The 18,836-nt window shown below is 40.5% G+C and overlaps 1 protein-coding gene across 1 annotated transcript; it reads left to right on the top strand.

The window, feature by feature from the left end:
- The first annotated feature begins 15,762 nt into the window (after positions 1–15,762).
- LOC116251045 (transcription factor MYB1-like) lies at positions 15,763–17,920 on the top strand. The gene is made up of 3 exons (XM_031625104.2): positions 15,763–15,982; positions 16,697–16,826; positions 16,921–17,920. Exons 1-3 carry the CDS (start codon positions 15,844–15,846, stop codon positions 17,513–17,515), a joined length of 864 nt encoding a protein of 287 aa, XP_031480964.1. The 5' UTR covers positions 15,763–15,843; the 3' UTR covers positions 17,516–17,920.
- The last annotated feature ends 916 nt before the right edge of the window (positions 17,921–18,836 follow it).

Consider the following 18,836-nt stretch of genomic DNA (forward strand, 5'->3'; position numbering starts at 1 on the left):
GTGAATGAATTTATGGAGGAGAGGGGACAAAGGGGACAAGGGTGAGAGGGGGATATGGGACAAAAGGTGAACAAAGGAAAGCACTAGGCTTTTGTGGGGAGGTAGGTGTGGCCTAATCAAGTTTGTCCGGCTTTTAGCCGACCCACCCTACCCGGCGGTCGGACCAAGCGGGCCCTTAATAGACCCACTCGCCATACCAGCACCGCCAGTCAACGGACCCCCGGACCAAGCCAAGATGTTTAATGCAACTTGTTGCAGCATGCGAATCATCAGCGTCTTGATGTTGAAAAGTTCCGGTCAGACTTTGAATGTTGATTGATGTATAATGCAAGGGCGCGGCTTGGCTGATGCAGAAACTGAGATCCTCAGAATTCAACATCTTGGACTTTGGGGATGCCCTCATCAGTTTCCGTCCATAAATATGACCATACAACATACTTCATCGGTTAGCTGGACGAATTTAATAAGTTCGAAAATTAGTTTTTGTTTTTTTCTTTGGTGAAAGACCCAAAACTGTGAATAACTAAGGGGGTTTGCTCCCTTAACAAAACCAGATTTTAATGCTTAATTATCAACCTTGATCTTTGTGCACTCTGGTGCCGGTAACATTTTATTTAGTTGCTGTATACATTTGCCATATAGAAATCAAGTGAGTGCTAGACCTGAGGGCAAATGGCATGCAGAAGGCGTTCATATCACGGGTGTTGCCATATCAACTTTATATTGGAAGGAAATCTGATGATGACTTGCTTTCGCTTCGTTTCTTCGAAAATGTCAGCTTTAAAGGCATGTGGAGAAGCTAATGGCGACGTCCCACCGGCACCGGCACCGGCAAGGCTCTCTGTCCTCGTGACATACCTACCTGTCCCTACCGAAAATAGCTCAATTCTTAGATATTGTCTTAAAACATTTTAAGAAAATGAAACGTCGCCGGGACCCCTGAATTGGTCACCAAGTCGGATCAGTTTGCCCACTTATTTTGATTCAAACAGGCTGATTTTGCCCAATTTTGATAATGCTGTTCTATAATATATATATATTGTCCTTATATATATATATATTAGGACAAAGCACCAACCTTTATTTATTTATTTATTTTTTGGTTTTGATATGTTTGATAGAAGTACCCTTTTTGAGTCGAAGCAGATCATTTTATGCTTCTCTTTAAATAAAATGTCCGTCTATATCTAATATTTTTCGACCCTTAAGCCTTGTTCTAGCCAGGGGTAACTGCCGCCCTTGGTATTGAGTTCCATACTTTGGACCTTTATGATATTGAGATCCTGGAATGGACCCGATCTTTCAGATGTCCCTTACTTAATTGTCATTTGAAATATAATTGCTAAAAAATATAAATTCATCATAAACAACCAAGTCTTCTCGTTCAAAAAATGAAAACTTATCAACCAGGGAGTGCCAAAAATAACGTATATTCGAAATGTTAACAATAATAATATATGTGAAAATCCGGAATGTTATTATTTTATTTTGAAGAATTATTGTGTACCACTGCACGTGTGAAAGATTAAATATATGGGCGACAAAGACATGAAATATTAAGTCCCCGAAGATGCCGAGGAGGACAAATCACCTCAATCCGTTTGTCCGCATGCAAGGATGAACGGCAAAGCCACAAAACAATGGAGACAAAATATTGATGCCCACAACGGCGGAATCTGTAATGCACAAGAAATCAAAAAATTTTTGTGTTCTCCCTTTTTAATCTTCAAATAAGTTCCCTTTAAAAGGGATGCTCGCCAGGAACAAATATATATATATGCAGAATTTCATGTCCATCTGAAAGTGGATATTCTTTTCCAAATCTAAACGGCAATTGTATGAGGTAACATGAATTTTTGTTGCTTTCATTTGGTTGGCTGATTCCTGATTATTTGCTCGACCAAGAAATTATTTTCAACGGGAAATAATATAACATGGAGTAACTTTGTACATTCAAAGTTTGGTTTGTGTATCTTGAGATCATATTCATAATCACATATTTCGATGAGAACATGTATTTAAACTCCAGTTTTTTAGCATAGATCAGTCTAACCCCATCTTAAATTTATTTATCTGATTGTGGGTGAGCGGGGTTTCTCATTGTCGAGGAGAAGATACAAGAAAAAATTAACCATCCAAGGATATGATATGAAGCAATTCATTACCACGTGTCATGGCGGGCAAACGCCCCGCAAGATAATGCAGTCAGGGAAGGGGAAGGGCATGACAACAACCATTCAAAGGGCAAGGGGGCGACATCAACAAGGGAAGGACCAGAGGCTCTCCCATGCATGTCTGTCCTCTCCCATGGCACAGTGAGAGTGAGAGTGAGAGAAAGAAAGAAGGAGGAGGTCATGTGAAGGTCATGTGAGGAGCACATGGGTGCACCCCGTGGGGCCTCATCACATTCTCATTCTACAGCAGCCGTCACATCCCACAATCGCCGGCCAAAGTGTTCCAGCTCCCCCATTCTCTTCCCATCACTCATCACTCACTCCATTTCTCTATCCATGCGTGCATTCAATCCCCGAGTTGGACGTGTCCTGAGCAAGTTACACAACATAGGACCACGGCGTTCCCGCTGGCTCCATGTGGATTGGGACAAACCTACAAGGACAGTTGGGTACCGTCGCCCCAACTCAGTACAGAAATTTTTTCTACGCTACTTTTTTAGAGTTTTCAGGCCATTAATTTAATTAACAGGTGTTCTGTTCTATACTTAATTAGATTCTGAAGCAGCTTTCAGCTTTAGGATAGGGAAAAGGGAGAGAAGCTTCTGCTTCTGTAGAATATCTCCCTTCCAGTCATCTCCAGTAGTTATGAACACAAACATTGAGAGTCTGAGTGTTGGATTTTCTTTAACCAGTGACCGGTAGAACCAGTGGTGAGGCCAAAACAAAGGAGAAAATCATATCAGTTTGCAAAACGAAGAAACTAAGAAACTTTGTAGGCTGCTGTGAGCAAGTGAGGGCACCAGTACATGTATGTGGCTTGCCACTGCATGGAACAGGACACCACGTTCCTTCTTTCGTGGTGGCAATCGTGGAGCATGTTCTTGGTGTTCCTTGTTTGGGTAGCTTGCAGGAATGCCGGGCCTCTAGGAACTACGAAGCCACTTGTCCCACCGGCCATAATCGGAGACAAGATAAAAATGTAAAAGTTATTGTCATTGTTTGTGAGTGCTAAGAGAATTGCTTAATTCTTCGATACTCTTTGTTCATGACAGACGAAGATACTGCCACTACCAACAACTCTGCTGCTCTCAATTAGGAAATTGCTAGCAGGAAAGATTGGAAATATGTCACTAATTGGCTTGTCTTTTAGAAGAGGGACAGCATGATGTGTTTGATACATGGGGAGACTTAAAGGGTCTTTGAATGTTATGCTTTGTTAATCATCCATTGCACCTGTCACACCTTGTCTCTCGATTTCTTTTAATTAACGACGCGGAAAAAACCGCAGTTTGCATTACAAAGATTAGCTTTAGTGATAGGGATTCAAGGATATACTTATTTTCGGCTTATCATTTGCTTATAATTTTTACTAAAACCCAACTTTTCCAATTTGATGCTTATTAACTTAAAGTGAAACATATGAGCCATCGATTTCAGAAAAAAAAAAGAGGGTGGAGATCAAGTTGCAAATGTTGAAACTAAGTTTTTTTTCTTAAAGAGTTGAAATGCCTTCAAAGAAGGAGAGAGACAAAGAGAAAGAAGGAAACAAATGAGTTTCCTTAAATCAAACTTCTTTTCTTCTTTGAATGGTATTTTGAACTCCTTAAAATCAATTTAGCTTCTCTATTTATAACTTAATCTCATTGATCTCCTTGGAATTGACTTCACAAATGTTTCCAATCAAAATTTTTTATATATATATATATATATACCTGACTTTAATAGAAATCATTCGGGTCAATGATTCTAAATAAATCATAGTTGAGATGAAATAGCAAAAAAAAAACTATTTTTTAGAAATCTGAAGTACCTTTCAATGAAGGAAAGAGAAAAAAATGAAACAAATGAGTTTCCACAAAGGAAACTCTTTATCTCTTTTTAGGGATATTTTAGACTCTTAACAAAACAATTTGATTTCTATATGTGCAATTTAATTTTCACAATATAATTTCATTGAAATCGACAAGTGTGGCATATGAGGGGTCTAGCAGTTAGTTAGCTATTCATTTTCCTTCACAATGTAATTTTGATTGTTTACCTAAAATAAATGTAAATTTTATAAGAAGAATCATAAAAATTCTTACAGTTTTAATAATATACGCAAAAAAATGAGCAAAAAAAAAGTGAAATTATTGCATCTGGACTAAGATTGGGCGATGGGTTGGGCCTAAAGGAAAGTTCAAACCTTAGGCCTATTTAAAACCCCTGTCTAGCTTTGCCTGTCCAATTTAACAGGCAGGGCCGGATCATGAGGCCATTAACACCCAATGGGGAACAATTTTTCAGAGTAATTTGAAAATTACTATGAAATAGAGCAACGAGTTGATACTTAAGTGGCTTGATTGTTAAAAAAGTATTATTAGTTTGGAAATTAACTGTGGATCCTACTCTATATCTGGAATAAATTTGTAGTTTTCTCCAATTGTGTCATCCTAGAATAATGGCTTGATTGTTAAAAAAGTATTATTAGTTTCGAAATTAACTATGGATCCTACTCTATATCTGGAATAAATTTGTAGTTTTCTCCAATTGTGTCATCCTAGAATAAAGATAAAGACATTTTTGGGTTGGTATTTGGTCCGTTTAATTTCAATCGGGTGCGAATGGCCTCCAAGGACCTATCTATTATTAAAGGGTTGATCAACATGCAGCTAGATATCATCCTCAAGGAGGTTGGTGCAACGGCCAGGGTGGGGGCTAGTAGGCGGTCAGTCTCTCTGTTCGATATTTCATGGTGTCAACCCTTGGCTGCAAAAGGAGCACACTGATATGTAAATAGTATATAGTGGGGCACATACCTTGAAGTACCACAAAGTTGCCTTGGACTTTGGGGGGATGAGGAGAAGGGTGGGCGAGGAATGCTTCAGCATTTACTTATGGTGGAATTAGCATCTCAGCTCATCTGAATGAATGTGCAGCTACATGTCCATCTCCCTGTTCTACATGAAATCTACGCTGATGGTGTGAAGTCCCCTATTGGTTTATTAAGTTTTGACAGAGTGCCACTGTTGATAGAATCACCGCCACTAGTTCTTGTCTGCGTCAATGAAAGTTTCAAAAATTTTCTTCCTCGCTAGTAAATATTGGGATTTCATGTTCTAGCACCACCCATGTAGCTGTGAAATGTTGAGAGAATAACAACCACCGCTGGCCATGGTTAATATTCTGATGCATGTTAAAAGATTAGACTTGTTTAGTTAACATTTCAAAACTTTTAATCAATGGAAGCTTAGGGAAAGATGTATTTAGCAAACCAATTAGCAATTAGATTATAATTCAATTTGCATTTTGAACCAGAGATGGAGCCTAGAACTATAGAGGCGTTGGGGGGCATGGATGGGAAGCATTTAATGCAAAAAATTATTTTTTATAAATGCTTTCAGTGCGCCCAAAAGGAAAAAAAAAAAAAACCAAAAAAAGTTGAACAGATTAAAAATAATATTTTCTTTTTAAATAATTTCCAAAATATGCCAACTCCCAACCTTTTCCCGGTGCTCACAACTCACTGTCGCCAGATTAGATGGGTGTAAGAGCACAAAGGCAGTAGATCGAGGCTGCAGATGCATTAAATGGTAGTTCACAAAGAAACAAGCCGTTTGCTACTGTCAGACGAGCGTAGGCCTTAGCAAAGGTACAGGACCGGTTCCTTGACCGAGTACGTCCTCTGCATGTGTTTGACTTGTCCCTGTAGCTGACAGGGTACATGGTTGTTCCCAATACCCATCTCCAACGGACACAAAACTATCAGGATGGCCTTAGTCAACATGCTCCTCAAGGTGAGCATGCATGTCCAAAGAGGAAGGGATGAACTTCTGAGAGTTGATTCTCTCACATTTCTCATGGAATGAAAGCTTTTTTTCATAACTAAGTTTTCCAAAAGCATCAGATCAATTATCCTTTTTACCCTATCTTTGTTTTATTTATTGTGACCAATCACCTACCCTTTGTGTATCCTGCTCAATATGGGCAACCCTAGTCGATGGCCCATCTTTGTAAAACAAACATAAAAATGAAATAAAATAAAAAATAGAACAAAGTATACTGACCCACCCACCAAAATCTTGGTTTCTTAGGGCCTGCTCTATCGTTCCGAGAATTTTACTATACATCACAGACAAATGCCCAAGTTTTAAACTTTGTCCTTGACCCGACCCGACTAAAAAATCCAGGGTTGCTCAACCCATGATACACTGGTAAAAAACCCATCCTACTCTGCCTATGATTTTTTACCTAGATTTTTACATCGAACCATCAAAGTTGTATATATATATATATATATAGATAGATAGAGAGAGAGAGAGAGAGAGAGAGAGAGGGAGGGAGAAAAAAAAAGAAAAGAAAATAAATGCCAGACCCTTAGATTCTAGATCCACAAGAATCATTTCAAACCATCGCAAGTATCTATTTCAGCTATTGAGCGAGAAAACAATATACAAAATAATGCTAATGGCCAAAATGCTTTATCTTTGTTTCTCTCCATCTTTCTTTCTCAATGGTCAATGAAGATACTGTTAATGATTGGAATTATATATGTATATATATAGGAAAGTTGAAATGAGCAGGCTGCGGGATGGCTAAATATTTAAATCAGCTGCTACAAAACACCATAAGCCTTTACTAAAAATACCATAAATCATAGATTGGTACGTACCAGAACCTTAAATGCTACACCTTATAAACTAATCTTAGTTGTTAAGAACTTAAGATAGATGACCGAAAGAAAAAAAAAAAGAATAAAAAGAAGATACGATATTTTAATCATGTAGCAATTATTTAATAACTTTTCTGGTTGTTTCTTTTTTTCATCAATTCATCTTAAAAGGATCAAGCGAACAATATGATGATTCCTTACGAATCTAGCACCTAAGGATTCATTTTAATATTAGAGCAACTTTTAATAACATGCAAGTTTATTTGCAAAAAAAAAGTACTAAAGTCAAGAATAAACTTATCAATCTCAATTTTGCCGGAACGGATTTGTAAGCTGCCGTAAAGCCAGAACTAGCATTTTAAAAAACTCTAAAATTCAGAAAAGTTCCATTGTCGTCTGAACGAAGTCCTGGTCTGAGTATTTTGCCAACAAATACAATGTTCCTAGTAGCAAAAGGCATTCATATTTAAAGAACTCGAAGCTTACTTACCTCTATCGACCAGTACGTACTAGTGTTCATCGGCCTGAGCATCACAAAGCTGACCAGTAGCTTCTGAACCGCCGGAGCTGCTGATTTCATGAATTGACTCGTTCAACGGAATCGGCTGCGAATGAAAAAAAAAAAAAAATTATTAAGATATTCAACAAAAGAGCGAAAGATAGTCTTTTCACGACCTGGATCGGTATCATAAAGATAGTCTTTTCAATCAATCTTTCTAAAGCTGAATTAGCCAACTGAGTGAGTGGTTCTGCCTAATCTCAATTGTAAAAAAAGAAAATACGGCAACATTCTCGGTCATACTTCTGATGTTGGACCCGATCCTTGTTCAGATCAAATCGAGCTCCAAGAATCCACCGTACGTCGACATAATCATGGGCCATTAGATCCGGATATAGGACTTGAGGACAGGATCCAAGGTGCGTCCTCTGGCTCATCCAACTGAAAAGAAGATGGTTTTTAATCTTTATTAACGCATGTTTCCAAAGGCACTCAGCACCAACTACTAGATGTTTAGTGATCATTTTCCCAAAGAGCGGTGACTCTAATCATGTCCTCATCACATAAAAAGAGTTGCTTGCTTCCCCATATGAAAATGAAAACGGTGACGGCCACAATTTCATTTACATTTACATGCGTAGATCAAGCTTCCATTCCAATGATGCATCTCATGTTCACAGTTTTTCGAAAACATATAAATACCCGATCCATGGTTTATTCGGATGGAGCTCTTCCTATGTTTTTTTTTGTTGTATTTGAATGTGATATGGATCCGGTACGTGTCCCAATGAGCGTGACCTATGAATTGACATGGTTTTGGATCCATAGGACCACATCCCAACACGCATTGCATTGCATTGGAAAGGCCAAATCGCAGTCAAACCAAATGACAGGCAGCAGGCGGCAATAGTAACTAACGGTCAGAACGCTTGTTCAAACTGCTTAAGCTGGTAGGGTTCGGAGCTGTGGATACGCCCGCTATGATCTTCATGTTTTGAATTACTTTTTCCTAGCACCAGTCAGTACCTCAACTCCAACTCCAAGTTCTTTCAAAGCCTCGGGAGTGCCAATACGGTGGCTTAGGGGGCGCCGGCAGGGGGGGGGGGGGGTTTTGGTCCATTTAAGAAAATTTGTTAATATAATATATATATATATATATATAATAAAAAAGTTCCATGGATCGTATATAAAAAATTTGAAAAATGATATTTAAGTTGAAACCAGCTTTCATAAAAAATTTCTAATTCTGCTACTACATTAAGCAAGTCTAATACTAACTTGCATGTGCAACTACCCACACAGACCTACTACATATCAATATCTTTTAAATTCCACATTTAAATTTCATATTTTTGAAGACTCTAACATTAGGTTCACCGTATATATTAGTACCCCTTGACTCAAAAAAGTCTTTAGCTCCGCTGGTGCTTGGGCAGGCAATTTTCTAAACCTCCAGGCCTTTCTCACTCTTTTCAATCCTGCGGCTACTGAAAGATGCGGGCCTGCTGGCGGTGGACCTGGTGGGGCAGCCGGAGGTGGGCCTCGAGCAAAGAGTACCGGTGGTAGCCGTCAGGGTCTGCCGGTCCATGGCCACGACCGACCTGTGCCTCTGGCAGCAGCAGCGGTAGCAGACTGGGGTCGTCTTAACTTCCCAAGAGAAGGACAAGCGGAAGATGGTCGCATTCCTCTCAAGTTGAACGAGCAAGCAGTCTTTGCTTCCCACATGGCGAGAGGGTAGTTTTGAAAGGTCGGTTTGAAGCTGTTGGGTCCTGTCCTACGAAATAGCAGCTGACCCGTTAGCAGCGAAACGAGAAGCGGACACCGAAAAAGAGAAAAAAGAAAGAAAGGAAAGCCATTGAGGCTGAGGAAGGTTGAAGAAGCCATTTGTAGGCGGAGGAAGGATGGTGAACGAAAGGGAAAAGACTGATATTCGTTCGTTGTTTTGTTATCTTAATCGTGGTTTGCAATTCTAAACAAACGATCCATTTTTTGCTTTCTTTTCAATGGTACTGGTTCGACTGAAAGGAAAATACTTTTAGTCGACTGCTCGAGGACAACCTTGAAGCGATTAAGCGTAAGGCGAAGATGGATTTACCGATACCGTGGGCGCATGGTCAAGTTCGGGTACAAAAAACCTGCGCCATGATCTTTCTTGCATTGCGAAATATAGCAGTAGCGGTGAAGATGATTGACACGAACCATGTGAACGAGTACTTTAGTTTTCTCCATTTCGCCCTCTTTAAGAATCCGAAATTGGATTGAAGTTAAAAGAAATCATCTGACTCCGACCCCATCGGGCCTCAGCTTGTCGGGTTCGTATGTCATTCGCTGATCAGACACCAGAATCAAATTAATCTACTTTGCTCATACTAGTCCTTGTTGTTCTTTTGTTCTCTACCCTCCACCGGCCTCTTGATCACGACTGTGACTTCATCTTTTCAACCTGATCATTAGCTTTTCGCATGATCCTCCTTGGGTGTATTGAAAAACATAAAAAACAGAGACAAGAACAAACAATTTAACGTGGCTGGAGTAATGTATTTATAGACCGCCGGAACCCCACCGTCGATAAATGTATCTCCTTACGTCAACAAGCCGTTAAAGCATAACCATTTAATTAGTCAAAGGATTTTACAGCATTACACGACCAATTTTACTTTTCAAATGATAGCTAGCTAAGTTTATTCTTGAGATTCTCTCCTTGATCTTAACGATCGTCCAAAGTTTTGATGACATGCTGTTTTCGATGTGCCATGATCTTCTATCGCATTGGGCCAGCATACTTATCGTTTTCAGGGCCATGTTAGTAATTCGTTGGCCTTGATTCACTGAATTTTTTGAAGTCGCTGAATTCTGTTTGGATTTTAGCAAATCCCAAAGTCAACTTCTTTGGCGCAATACGAGCTGCATGCCAAAATTAGTCTGTAACACAATTCTGGAACCCAATATCCCTTCCCTTTTTTTTCTCGTAACTGCAAACATGTAGGCCCTTCTGTTAGACAGCCGTGGGACTTAGCATGGTTGGTTATCATCGGCCATAGTGGAATACTACTGTGGTTCTGGTTTCTATATGCATCCTCATTCAAAACTAAATGAGGAAGAACGCATTTAATCGTAAGCCTGCTGCAGTGGTTAAGCAAAAAAAGTATATGGTGATTCAATTTTGGTAGAAACATGTCGTAAATGCCATCGAAGCGGAAACCATCTTGTTTGGAAACCTAGATACTTTGAAAGCTGTTTCTGCAATTATGTAATTAGTTTTTTGTTGTTTTTAAATATAAAACAGAACAGATAGAGCAGCTTGGCCTGATAAATATATATATATATATATATATAGACACACACACACATATGCAGGTTAGTATGAGCCAATTCGCCATATCATTCATGGGTTACGATATGGACAACATTGACATATGTAAAGCCAGCTCAGACCGCTGATGCATCTCTATCTTAGGCATCTACTAGGGCGATCTCTGAAAGGAATAGAAAGAAAGGACAAGAGAAGAAAAAAGAGGATCTAATCTTTAGTAAAGGAGCTGTCGCCCGTACCAGTATGATGCTGAATCTATGTCAAAGTCCCAATATCAAAGCAATGATAAAAGGAAGAAGGCCTCTGATACTGTTCCTTTTCTTTTCTTTCTTTCGAATTTTTAATGGTTTCTTATGTTGAACATCAATTCTTTTAGAAAACATTCACTGCGCAGAAAAATATTCCAAGTTATATAGCGACCATTAATTTATTTTTCGGCTCCATATTCAGAGATGCCTCTACCCACTCGTCTAACGAATACATTTCAAATGTTATCATGCGCAATGTTGAGAAGCCTCATCTTCGTACAACACCATGGAAAAGCTCAAGTAACAGATTCAGTTACAGTTCAAAATTAATGCAGTGTCTTCAACTTGAAACCTTCCACATTCTTCTGATCCTACGTTACAGTAGTATGATCATTTAATGCAACACGAAGCATGTAAGCATGATCATTTAATGCAACACGAAGCATGGAAGCATGATCATTTACTGCAACACGAAGCATATATCGATCTGATCCCGCCACAAATTGTCAGTGTACTTCCTAATGAAGGGTTTCTGTGGTTGAACAACCTCGTAAGGTGAAATGGGCAGTGACCTGATCCTCTCTAACTCGTATAATACACTCTCCTCTCTGGGTTTCTAAAAACAATATAACTTGGTGTTGGTTTCCCTGTTCCTATTTGGGCGAGGGGTGAAGGTGGAATTTGAAATTGTCTGAATAATCCTGTGCTGATGACGATGTGTTGGAACACTTGCAGATGCCTTTGCCGTGGGCAGAGGGGCAGCCTTCGGTATAGGTTCAGATCCAGATCCAAAAACAGTTTCGGAATTTGTCGGATGTCAGTATAAAAAAATGCAAATGCTTTGCAACTTTGACAGTAGGTGTATCACCTTGACGCCTTTTTCAATTTTGCGGATGGCCAAGAAGCGCGAACAAGTTTTTTGTAGAAATTTGAAGCAACAGCCAGCGTACGGAAAACTTCATTGAAGATCGAAAACCCTTTTTCAGCAGTATATATGGGTTCAAAGCTTTTTCTCCTTGTAAAAGATCTATATTGTACGATCCAATGCACCTAAGAGCGTTAATATTTAATCAAAGATTTCCTAAAAGCATGACTTTTTGTTGGAGAATATAGTAAGGAGGGCAATGTGCATGCGCGTATATCAGTATAGGAGATGAACCGTTTTATAAAAAGGAGAGGCGTAAACAGTCTGTCTAAGTACAGGTGAATGAGTGCAAGTTGGTCCCAAGAAACATTATTAAAAATTTTAAGACCTTTTTAGGATAAGCAAGCCGGTGTTAGGCAGACCTTTTACGAAATTATGCTAATGAAAAGCAGGCTTCATCATTGAACTCTATATCTTAAAGTGAAAAACTCGTGAAAGGCTGCATGAGGCAGCTTCACCAACCTATGATACACTTAGGTGGCTCTTTCTCTTGGCCTTTGCTTTGATCTAGTAAAGGACCGTAACACTTTTGTTGTGTGTAAGCCTCTTTTTTCTTTCCTTTTTCCTTTTCTCCCCCTCAACAATAGCATGATCAAGAAGCATTTACCATGTGCTGCCCATGCATAAGAGGCCAGATATTTGCTTCAATTCCGATTGAAGCAATCAGTGCAAATGTGACGGAAGTGCTTAATAGATTCCACAGTAGCTAGCACAGGCCATCGGGCGTGAACTAGCTTTTGTTGTGGTTTCTTGTTTTCTTTTCTCTGTCCTTCAGTTCAATATACTAACAAAAAACGTTACAGAGGAGGTTTGGGGTTTTCCTTTCTCTGCTGGGCTACCCATTTTCTTGTCTTAAAGAAATGGGATGACTCCTTAGGATTATAGGACAAAGCTTCACAGTTGTTCACATATACCAGACTTTCACCTACTTGTCTACTCGATGTAGACAACCTAACGAGTGCTTGAACTAGAGATTCTGCCATATCCAATATGGCCGGTTACAGAAGTGATCATCAAGTGACATGGAAAGTTGATCTGCCCTATGGTACAGTGCCTGTTCTGTTTCGGGGAAACCATGAACATTCATCTTTGATCAAAGGCTGTTGTGTGGCGAGTACCAATGTGGGGGAGATCTGACAAATTCCGACCCTTACCGGCCCCACCTATCCAATAGTACTGCTGCCCATCAGTGTGTGCACACCAGTTAGGAATCTTGACAAGGCATGTCCAGAAAACTCCAAGAAATAATAATGATGAAATAAAATAAAGAGACACTTAATTGGTCCAAGATTTGGTGCGAGAGTTGATAGATCTGTGTGTTCAGCTATTTCTAATTCCCATCAGTAACGACAGATCATTGTCTGATAGCTCAGGCATCGGGGCCATGTGCAACTTTCATGAGGGCCACACCCTCCTCGTGTTGAAAGCTGTTTACTGAGGAGTTGCTAGGATATCAGCTTTCTTGATTTTTCATGCTAGGATTCGTATATAAAATAGTCTAGCTGTTTGGCTCATAAAATAGTCTAGCAAGGCTGCAGGATTCATGTTTATAAAGCTTTTACACAATATCATAATAATTTTTTTATGAAATGTACGTCATATGTGATCTAGGAAAAATAGAATTGCAGTAGAAATCTAATTGGTTCCAAAGTTCAACCAGTAATCAATCCTTCCCCACAAACATAACTGAAGCATTATAATTTTTTTATGAAATGTACGTCATATGTGATCTAGGAAAAATAGAATTGCAGTAAAAATCTAATTGGTTCCAAAGTTCAACCAGTAATCAATCCTTCCCCACAAACATAACTGAAGCATCAGTGGGACGACGGACTTGTTGGTCAATTAGTTTGTCGACATACATACACAGTTGTCAAGAGGATGCTTGATCATATTACCTTTAAACCAAGTAAAATATGTTGGAGTGAACTGGCAACTCAAACTTAATTATATGATCGAGCTTTGGTTGGCCTGTCACAAGAATGAACTAAGCTCGATTCTCTCGAGTAGTTCATTTTCCAGCTTGGCCGCATGGCGATTAATGTGGAGAAAGTACTGGTAGCGGTTGATTTGTAGGTAGACCCGAGCAAGGGAACTCGCCGTCTGCGTAGTACATGCTTTGGTGCTCTTGGGGTAGGTTTCTCCACGAGTTCCTACCTCCTCTACACAATATTTTGCAACTACTAGACCCGTCCTCCTTCACACACAACCCATGTCTGGTACTGTAAGTGGCAGGGATGCAACACCCCGGCAGAGAAAAAGATGGCAATTATTGAAAAAGAAGGAAGCACTCCTTTTCCGATTATGCCTTTTGCTGATTTTCATCCCTCCTTTTTTTCTTATGAGCATTATTAGTCCAAGAAACAGAAAGTAGAAAGCAGAAAATGATAATTTTCTACACCCCTTTTTGCTTTCGTTTCCCACTCTAGTGACCGGCAAAGACATTAATAAGAAAAATCCAGGGGATTGCCAATCTCTATTCCTCACGTTTTTGCTCCCTCTCGATACCACTCGCTCTTGAGACTGATGATCCCCTTCTTGGGGAAAAAGGGTGCTCGGTATCACACCCTTCAAATCCAAAGAAAAGAAAGTAGGGGGAGTTTCTTTTGCTTAGTGGAAGCTGAAGAATCTTAGTGTAAAGTGTTCTTCGAGGCAGCTTTGCCGTACCTACACGTGCGACTCACACAAGAGTTGGCACTGGAAAAAGTTTGCAAGTTTTCTTGACGCGGGCCCGTTTAGCCTTTTTGCAGCCTTGTGCTTGTGCAAAGAAAGTTGTAAGAATAATTCCTCTCTCTCTCTCTCTCTCTCTCTTACTTTCCACTGCATCCATATCGCTTGGTTGAAACTCGAAATAAAACAAGTTGAGGGAGCAGCTGAATGGTCTGGTTAAAGGAAATGAAGAGGTCTTAGACATCATGGCCTCCAGCAATCTTGGTCCAAGCAAGCAATGATCCCACGGATGCCCACGTCTCCAAGATTTTACAGATTGCTAACCCCCTCAGGAAGATGACAACATTTTTCAACTTTACGCTGATATGGTACGATCAGTCTATTACAAAAAACATCTCTTTAAACATCTACATGAATCAACTAATTAAAGTGTTTAGATGAGTAGACATCTCTCTCTCTTACACATTGAACCATTGTCGACCTATTTCAAAATTATGTGGGCTGCGAAGCGCACAAGTCTACAAAAAGTAGTAAGAATACCACCTTCGACTCCTTTTTAATGCTTAAGCAACAGCGACGAATGTGGCTGCTCTTCACGTGATATGGGTTCCGGTCTTGCAGTCCACCCACCTTCCAAAAGCAAATTTCCAGCATCGAACGCCACCAACGAAACCCTCCTGGGGTTCGAGATACGGGAAGGGCACTGGGCGTGGCAGTGCATTCAACAGCAAGGCCTGTAGATTTGTGCTTATAGCGCTCTTCATACTAACTCAAACAGGCATTTCATTTGATGAGGGCTTTCCTCCATTCTACCTTAAGCACGTATGCCAGGTGATTGGACGATCAAGAAATAACAAAGTAGAACATTTGATATAAATTTTTTCTGTAATCATGACAGCGATGATATATAAGTTAAGGGTACATTCCGTGGCAAAATCATCCGGACTACCGGACAGTCGAATCTTATCATCCTGTCAATAATTAATGGAGTGCTCAGACAAGGCGCTAGAGGGGATGAAGAGGCGCCTACTCTTTTGTGGAACAGTTTCGCTGGGGAGGCAGTGGCACCTCACAGGCACCAACTTCAAGGAGTCTGGCACAGGAAGTCTGGGTCTCGAACAAACAAACTGTGATTGCAGTTCAAAAAGTATTATATGATTGGTTGGTATTGGTTTCCCTTGCGGTTTGTGGTCCGCACAATGTGATGAAAAAAGCATTAATTATTTTCAGAAAACATCTCATTAGGTTGTCTTGTTGGCTAGCTGTATATAAAGTCCTTCTTGTCACTTCCGGTGCTTGAGGATATTCATTCGAAATTCCCTTTTGGAATAGGTGAGTGTGATAGGCATTGGGAGGTGCAGGCATGGTGGGTGTGGAAAAGAAAGAGAACGCCAAGAAGGAGCTTAACAAAGGGCCCTGGAAAGCTGAAGAGGACAGGCTTCTAATGAAGTACGTTGAGGCTCATGGGGAAGGGAAGTGGGCGACCGTCTCCAAGAGATCAGGTGTAGTTTCTGAAGACTCAAAACGCCATAGAAATTGCTCTCCTAACCTCTGAGTACTTACTCAACCAAAATAGCTGTGTTTCCATTGCGAATCGTTAGGGCTCTGTTCCAACGAGGAGATCTTAAGCTTCCTGCCACCTCACATGGACACTCTTTTTGGATGTTCTCGATCCAGACTTTGAATAATATTAGCCATTTCAATGCTGAGACAGATTCGAGTTGACAAGTGTTCAGTTACTGAAGGTCCTCATGGAGTCAGCAAATGAATCACCTTCTCACGAAGAACCGCGCGCACTCTTATGTGCTTTTGCCATGAACTCCGCTTTCCTCTCGCAGGAGCGGAGCATAACGATACATCTGTCTGTTTTCTTGTTGCATGATAGCTTTATGATGCATCTTCGTTTACGCAAGTGCGTGAAATTAAGTACGATGTAAGTGTATTCCGCGGTTTCCGCCCTAACTGTTCATGATACTTGTGCGTTTGCAATATATATTGGAACGCAAACATTTAGGGTCTCCCCTCTACTGCCATCAACGCTAACAAGGTTGTAGGTAAAAATGGACTCAGTTCATCCTTTCTGACAGGTACAGTTCAATGAGATATTGAACTCTATCTGTCGCTTGTGCTAGCAACTTTTTTAGAGTGGTCATGCTTTCCGAATAAGCATTTCATTTTCTACTCCATTTACATCACTAAATTAGCGTGCTCTGCAGGACTATTGCGAGGAGGAAAAAGCTGCAGGTTAAGATGGATGAATCACCTAAGACCAAACCTGAAGCATGGTGGAATGTCTGAGGAGGAAGAAGATCTAATCATCCGATTGCATAAGCTGCTAGGCAATAGGTAAATCAATATCGTTTCTTTTCTTTCTGATACAGAACCGCATGTTGTCAGGTGTTCATTTTAATCTTAACTCTGCATGCATCAAAATCGCAAGGTGGTCATTGATTGCTGGTCGTCTTCCCGGCCGGACTGATAATGATGTCAAGAACCACTGGAACACTCGTTTGAGCAAGAAGCTAGGGACAAGAAAGACTTCCTTTAAGCCCGCGTGGACCTCCGTTCGAACTCACCAAGGCAAGGGAAAGAGGCAGCTGAGTGCAGCCAAGGAGTCCAGTCCAGAACCAATGGCGGCACAAGAACCATTATTCATGGAAGAGGTCAAGGAAGAGGTCTTGCATGGAGACCTCAATCCCATATTCAGTAATAATCACAACGAGATCACGAAGGATGAAGGCGCCAACGACAAAGGGAACGACCAGAACAACAATGTGATAAATACCGAAAACGATAACAATGGTGATGATAAGGACAATGAATGGAGTTCGTATGTGGAATGTGATGCAGTGTTGCTTCATGAGCCATACCTTCCAGCCTTGGACTCCATGGATTTGCTGGAGCCCTTTGGTTACGGCATGGAATATATGCCTTGGGATTTCACTGATCAGTATGACCTTGGTAACTTCTCCCATTACGTTAATGACGACAACTTCAGTGGCTTGGGCCTGCATAGGTTCTATGACAATACATGATCAGAACGGGAGGCTTCTCTCTGATTGTTCTTTCTTTGTGGTCTTTTTCTTTGTTGGTGTTCTCTTTTATTTTACCCGTGGAGTTGTAAATCCAGAGTCGACCGGTGAAGCTACTGCTCTAATATAAATGCAATAGCTTCTTTCTTTTCTTTTTTTCTTTTCTTTAGGGAGTTGTTGCGAGTCCATTGAAGCTACTGCTGCTTTAGAAAATGCAATAGCTGATCGTAAGAACCGAGCTAGATGGTCCTGTCATTTGTTGTGTTTGCATGTTAATCAATCGGTCAATCTCCATTAAGCCGAAGAAAAAGGCAGTCTATTTGTGTAAGGCCAAGTAGACCCTTCGTCAAAGGAGGGCAGATTCTGGTTTCTTGAAATATTAACTTGGGAACTGTGATTCTGCTGCGACGTACTATACTTTGGGACAACTGTTCTCTTTAGGAAAAGTGCCTTTTCTTTCTTCCGGCCGCCTGCTAAAGCGATATTAAAAAGGAAGAGGGTTAATTTAACTCAAATCGTGTAACTTTTTTCAGGAAATTCTTCTCATGGGATGTTCCTTTCTCAGTCGTATTGGCTTGCATGCACAGAACTTGAATTCAACAACCATATGCCATAGGACCATCTTTCTCTTTGTTCGATAGCTTCTTTGGAGATAGAAATATGGTTTCTATGCACTTTGTAAAGCATTATATATCGTGGGGTTGCAAGCCCTACAAGTTGTTCCGAACCTCCTCTTGGCCGTTTTCAGGTGGCATTGGGCACAAGCAGAAAAATGATGCTTGAGGGCTATTTCTTCCCCCTTCTTGGAAAGTAGAGAAACCATGTTAGCAACTGTCCTGCCCATGGCTTCCTACGGCGGATAAGGTGGTCGCTAGAATGGAGTTTCTGTGGTACCAAATGCGCCTACGGGACGTGTTGGAAATTAGCGCTCCCCACGGCGTACATTTCTTTTAACGGGATACAAAAGGCTTGCAGCAAACAAGGTGTAGATGGTCCTGTCCAGCGTTAGGCAAAGCCTGGCACCATAGCTGGTTAAGCACTATACGAAAATCGGGGAATAGGAGACGACGCATTATACAAACCGAGGATTCGTTTTGGTTCAAGGAGCCTATGGTAATTAGAAAAGCCAAAAATCGCAGGACACTAGTTGGGACATTATGGCAGCTTTCACACAAAGGAGAATCATTACCATGCATATCGTACAAATCTTGATTATCACTGTCAATAATGACTCATCTCGAATGCTCTAGATTAAAAGCTTTTCTGCATTAGAGTTTGGGGTCTCTTCAGGGTGAAGACTTACTCGGATCTGATTTAGGTGGGC

Source organism: Nymphaea colorata, chromosome 3 (assembly GCF_008831285.2).
Source record: "Nymphaea colorata isolate Beijing-Zhang1983 chromosome 3, ASM883128v2, whole genome shotgun sequence".
Lineage (NCBI taxonomy): Eukaryota > Viridiplantae > Streptophyta > Magnoliopsida > Nymphaeales > Nymphaeaceae > Nymphaea > Nymphaea colorata.

Coding starts and splice junctions, on each gene's coding strand:
- LOC116251045 (XM_031625104.2), top strand. CDS start 15,844: ATGGTGGGTGTGGAAAAGAAAGAGAACGCCAAGAAGGAGCTTAACAAA. Junction 15,983..16,696: donor GACCGTCTCCAAGAGATCAG/GTGTAGTTTCTG, acceptor CGTGCTCTGCAG/GACTATTGCGAGGAGGAAAA. Junction 16,827..16,920: donor CATAAGCTGCTAGGCAATAG/GTAAATCAATAT, acceptor CAAAATCGCAAG/GTGGTCATTGATTGCTGGTC.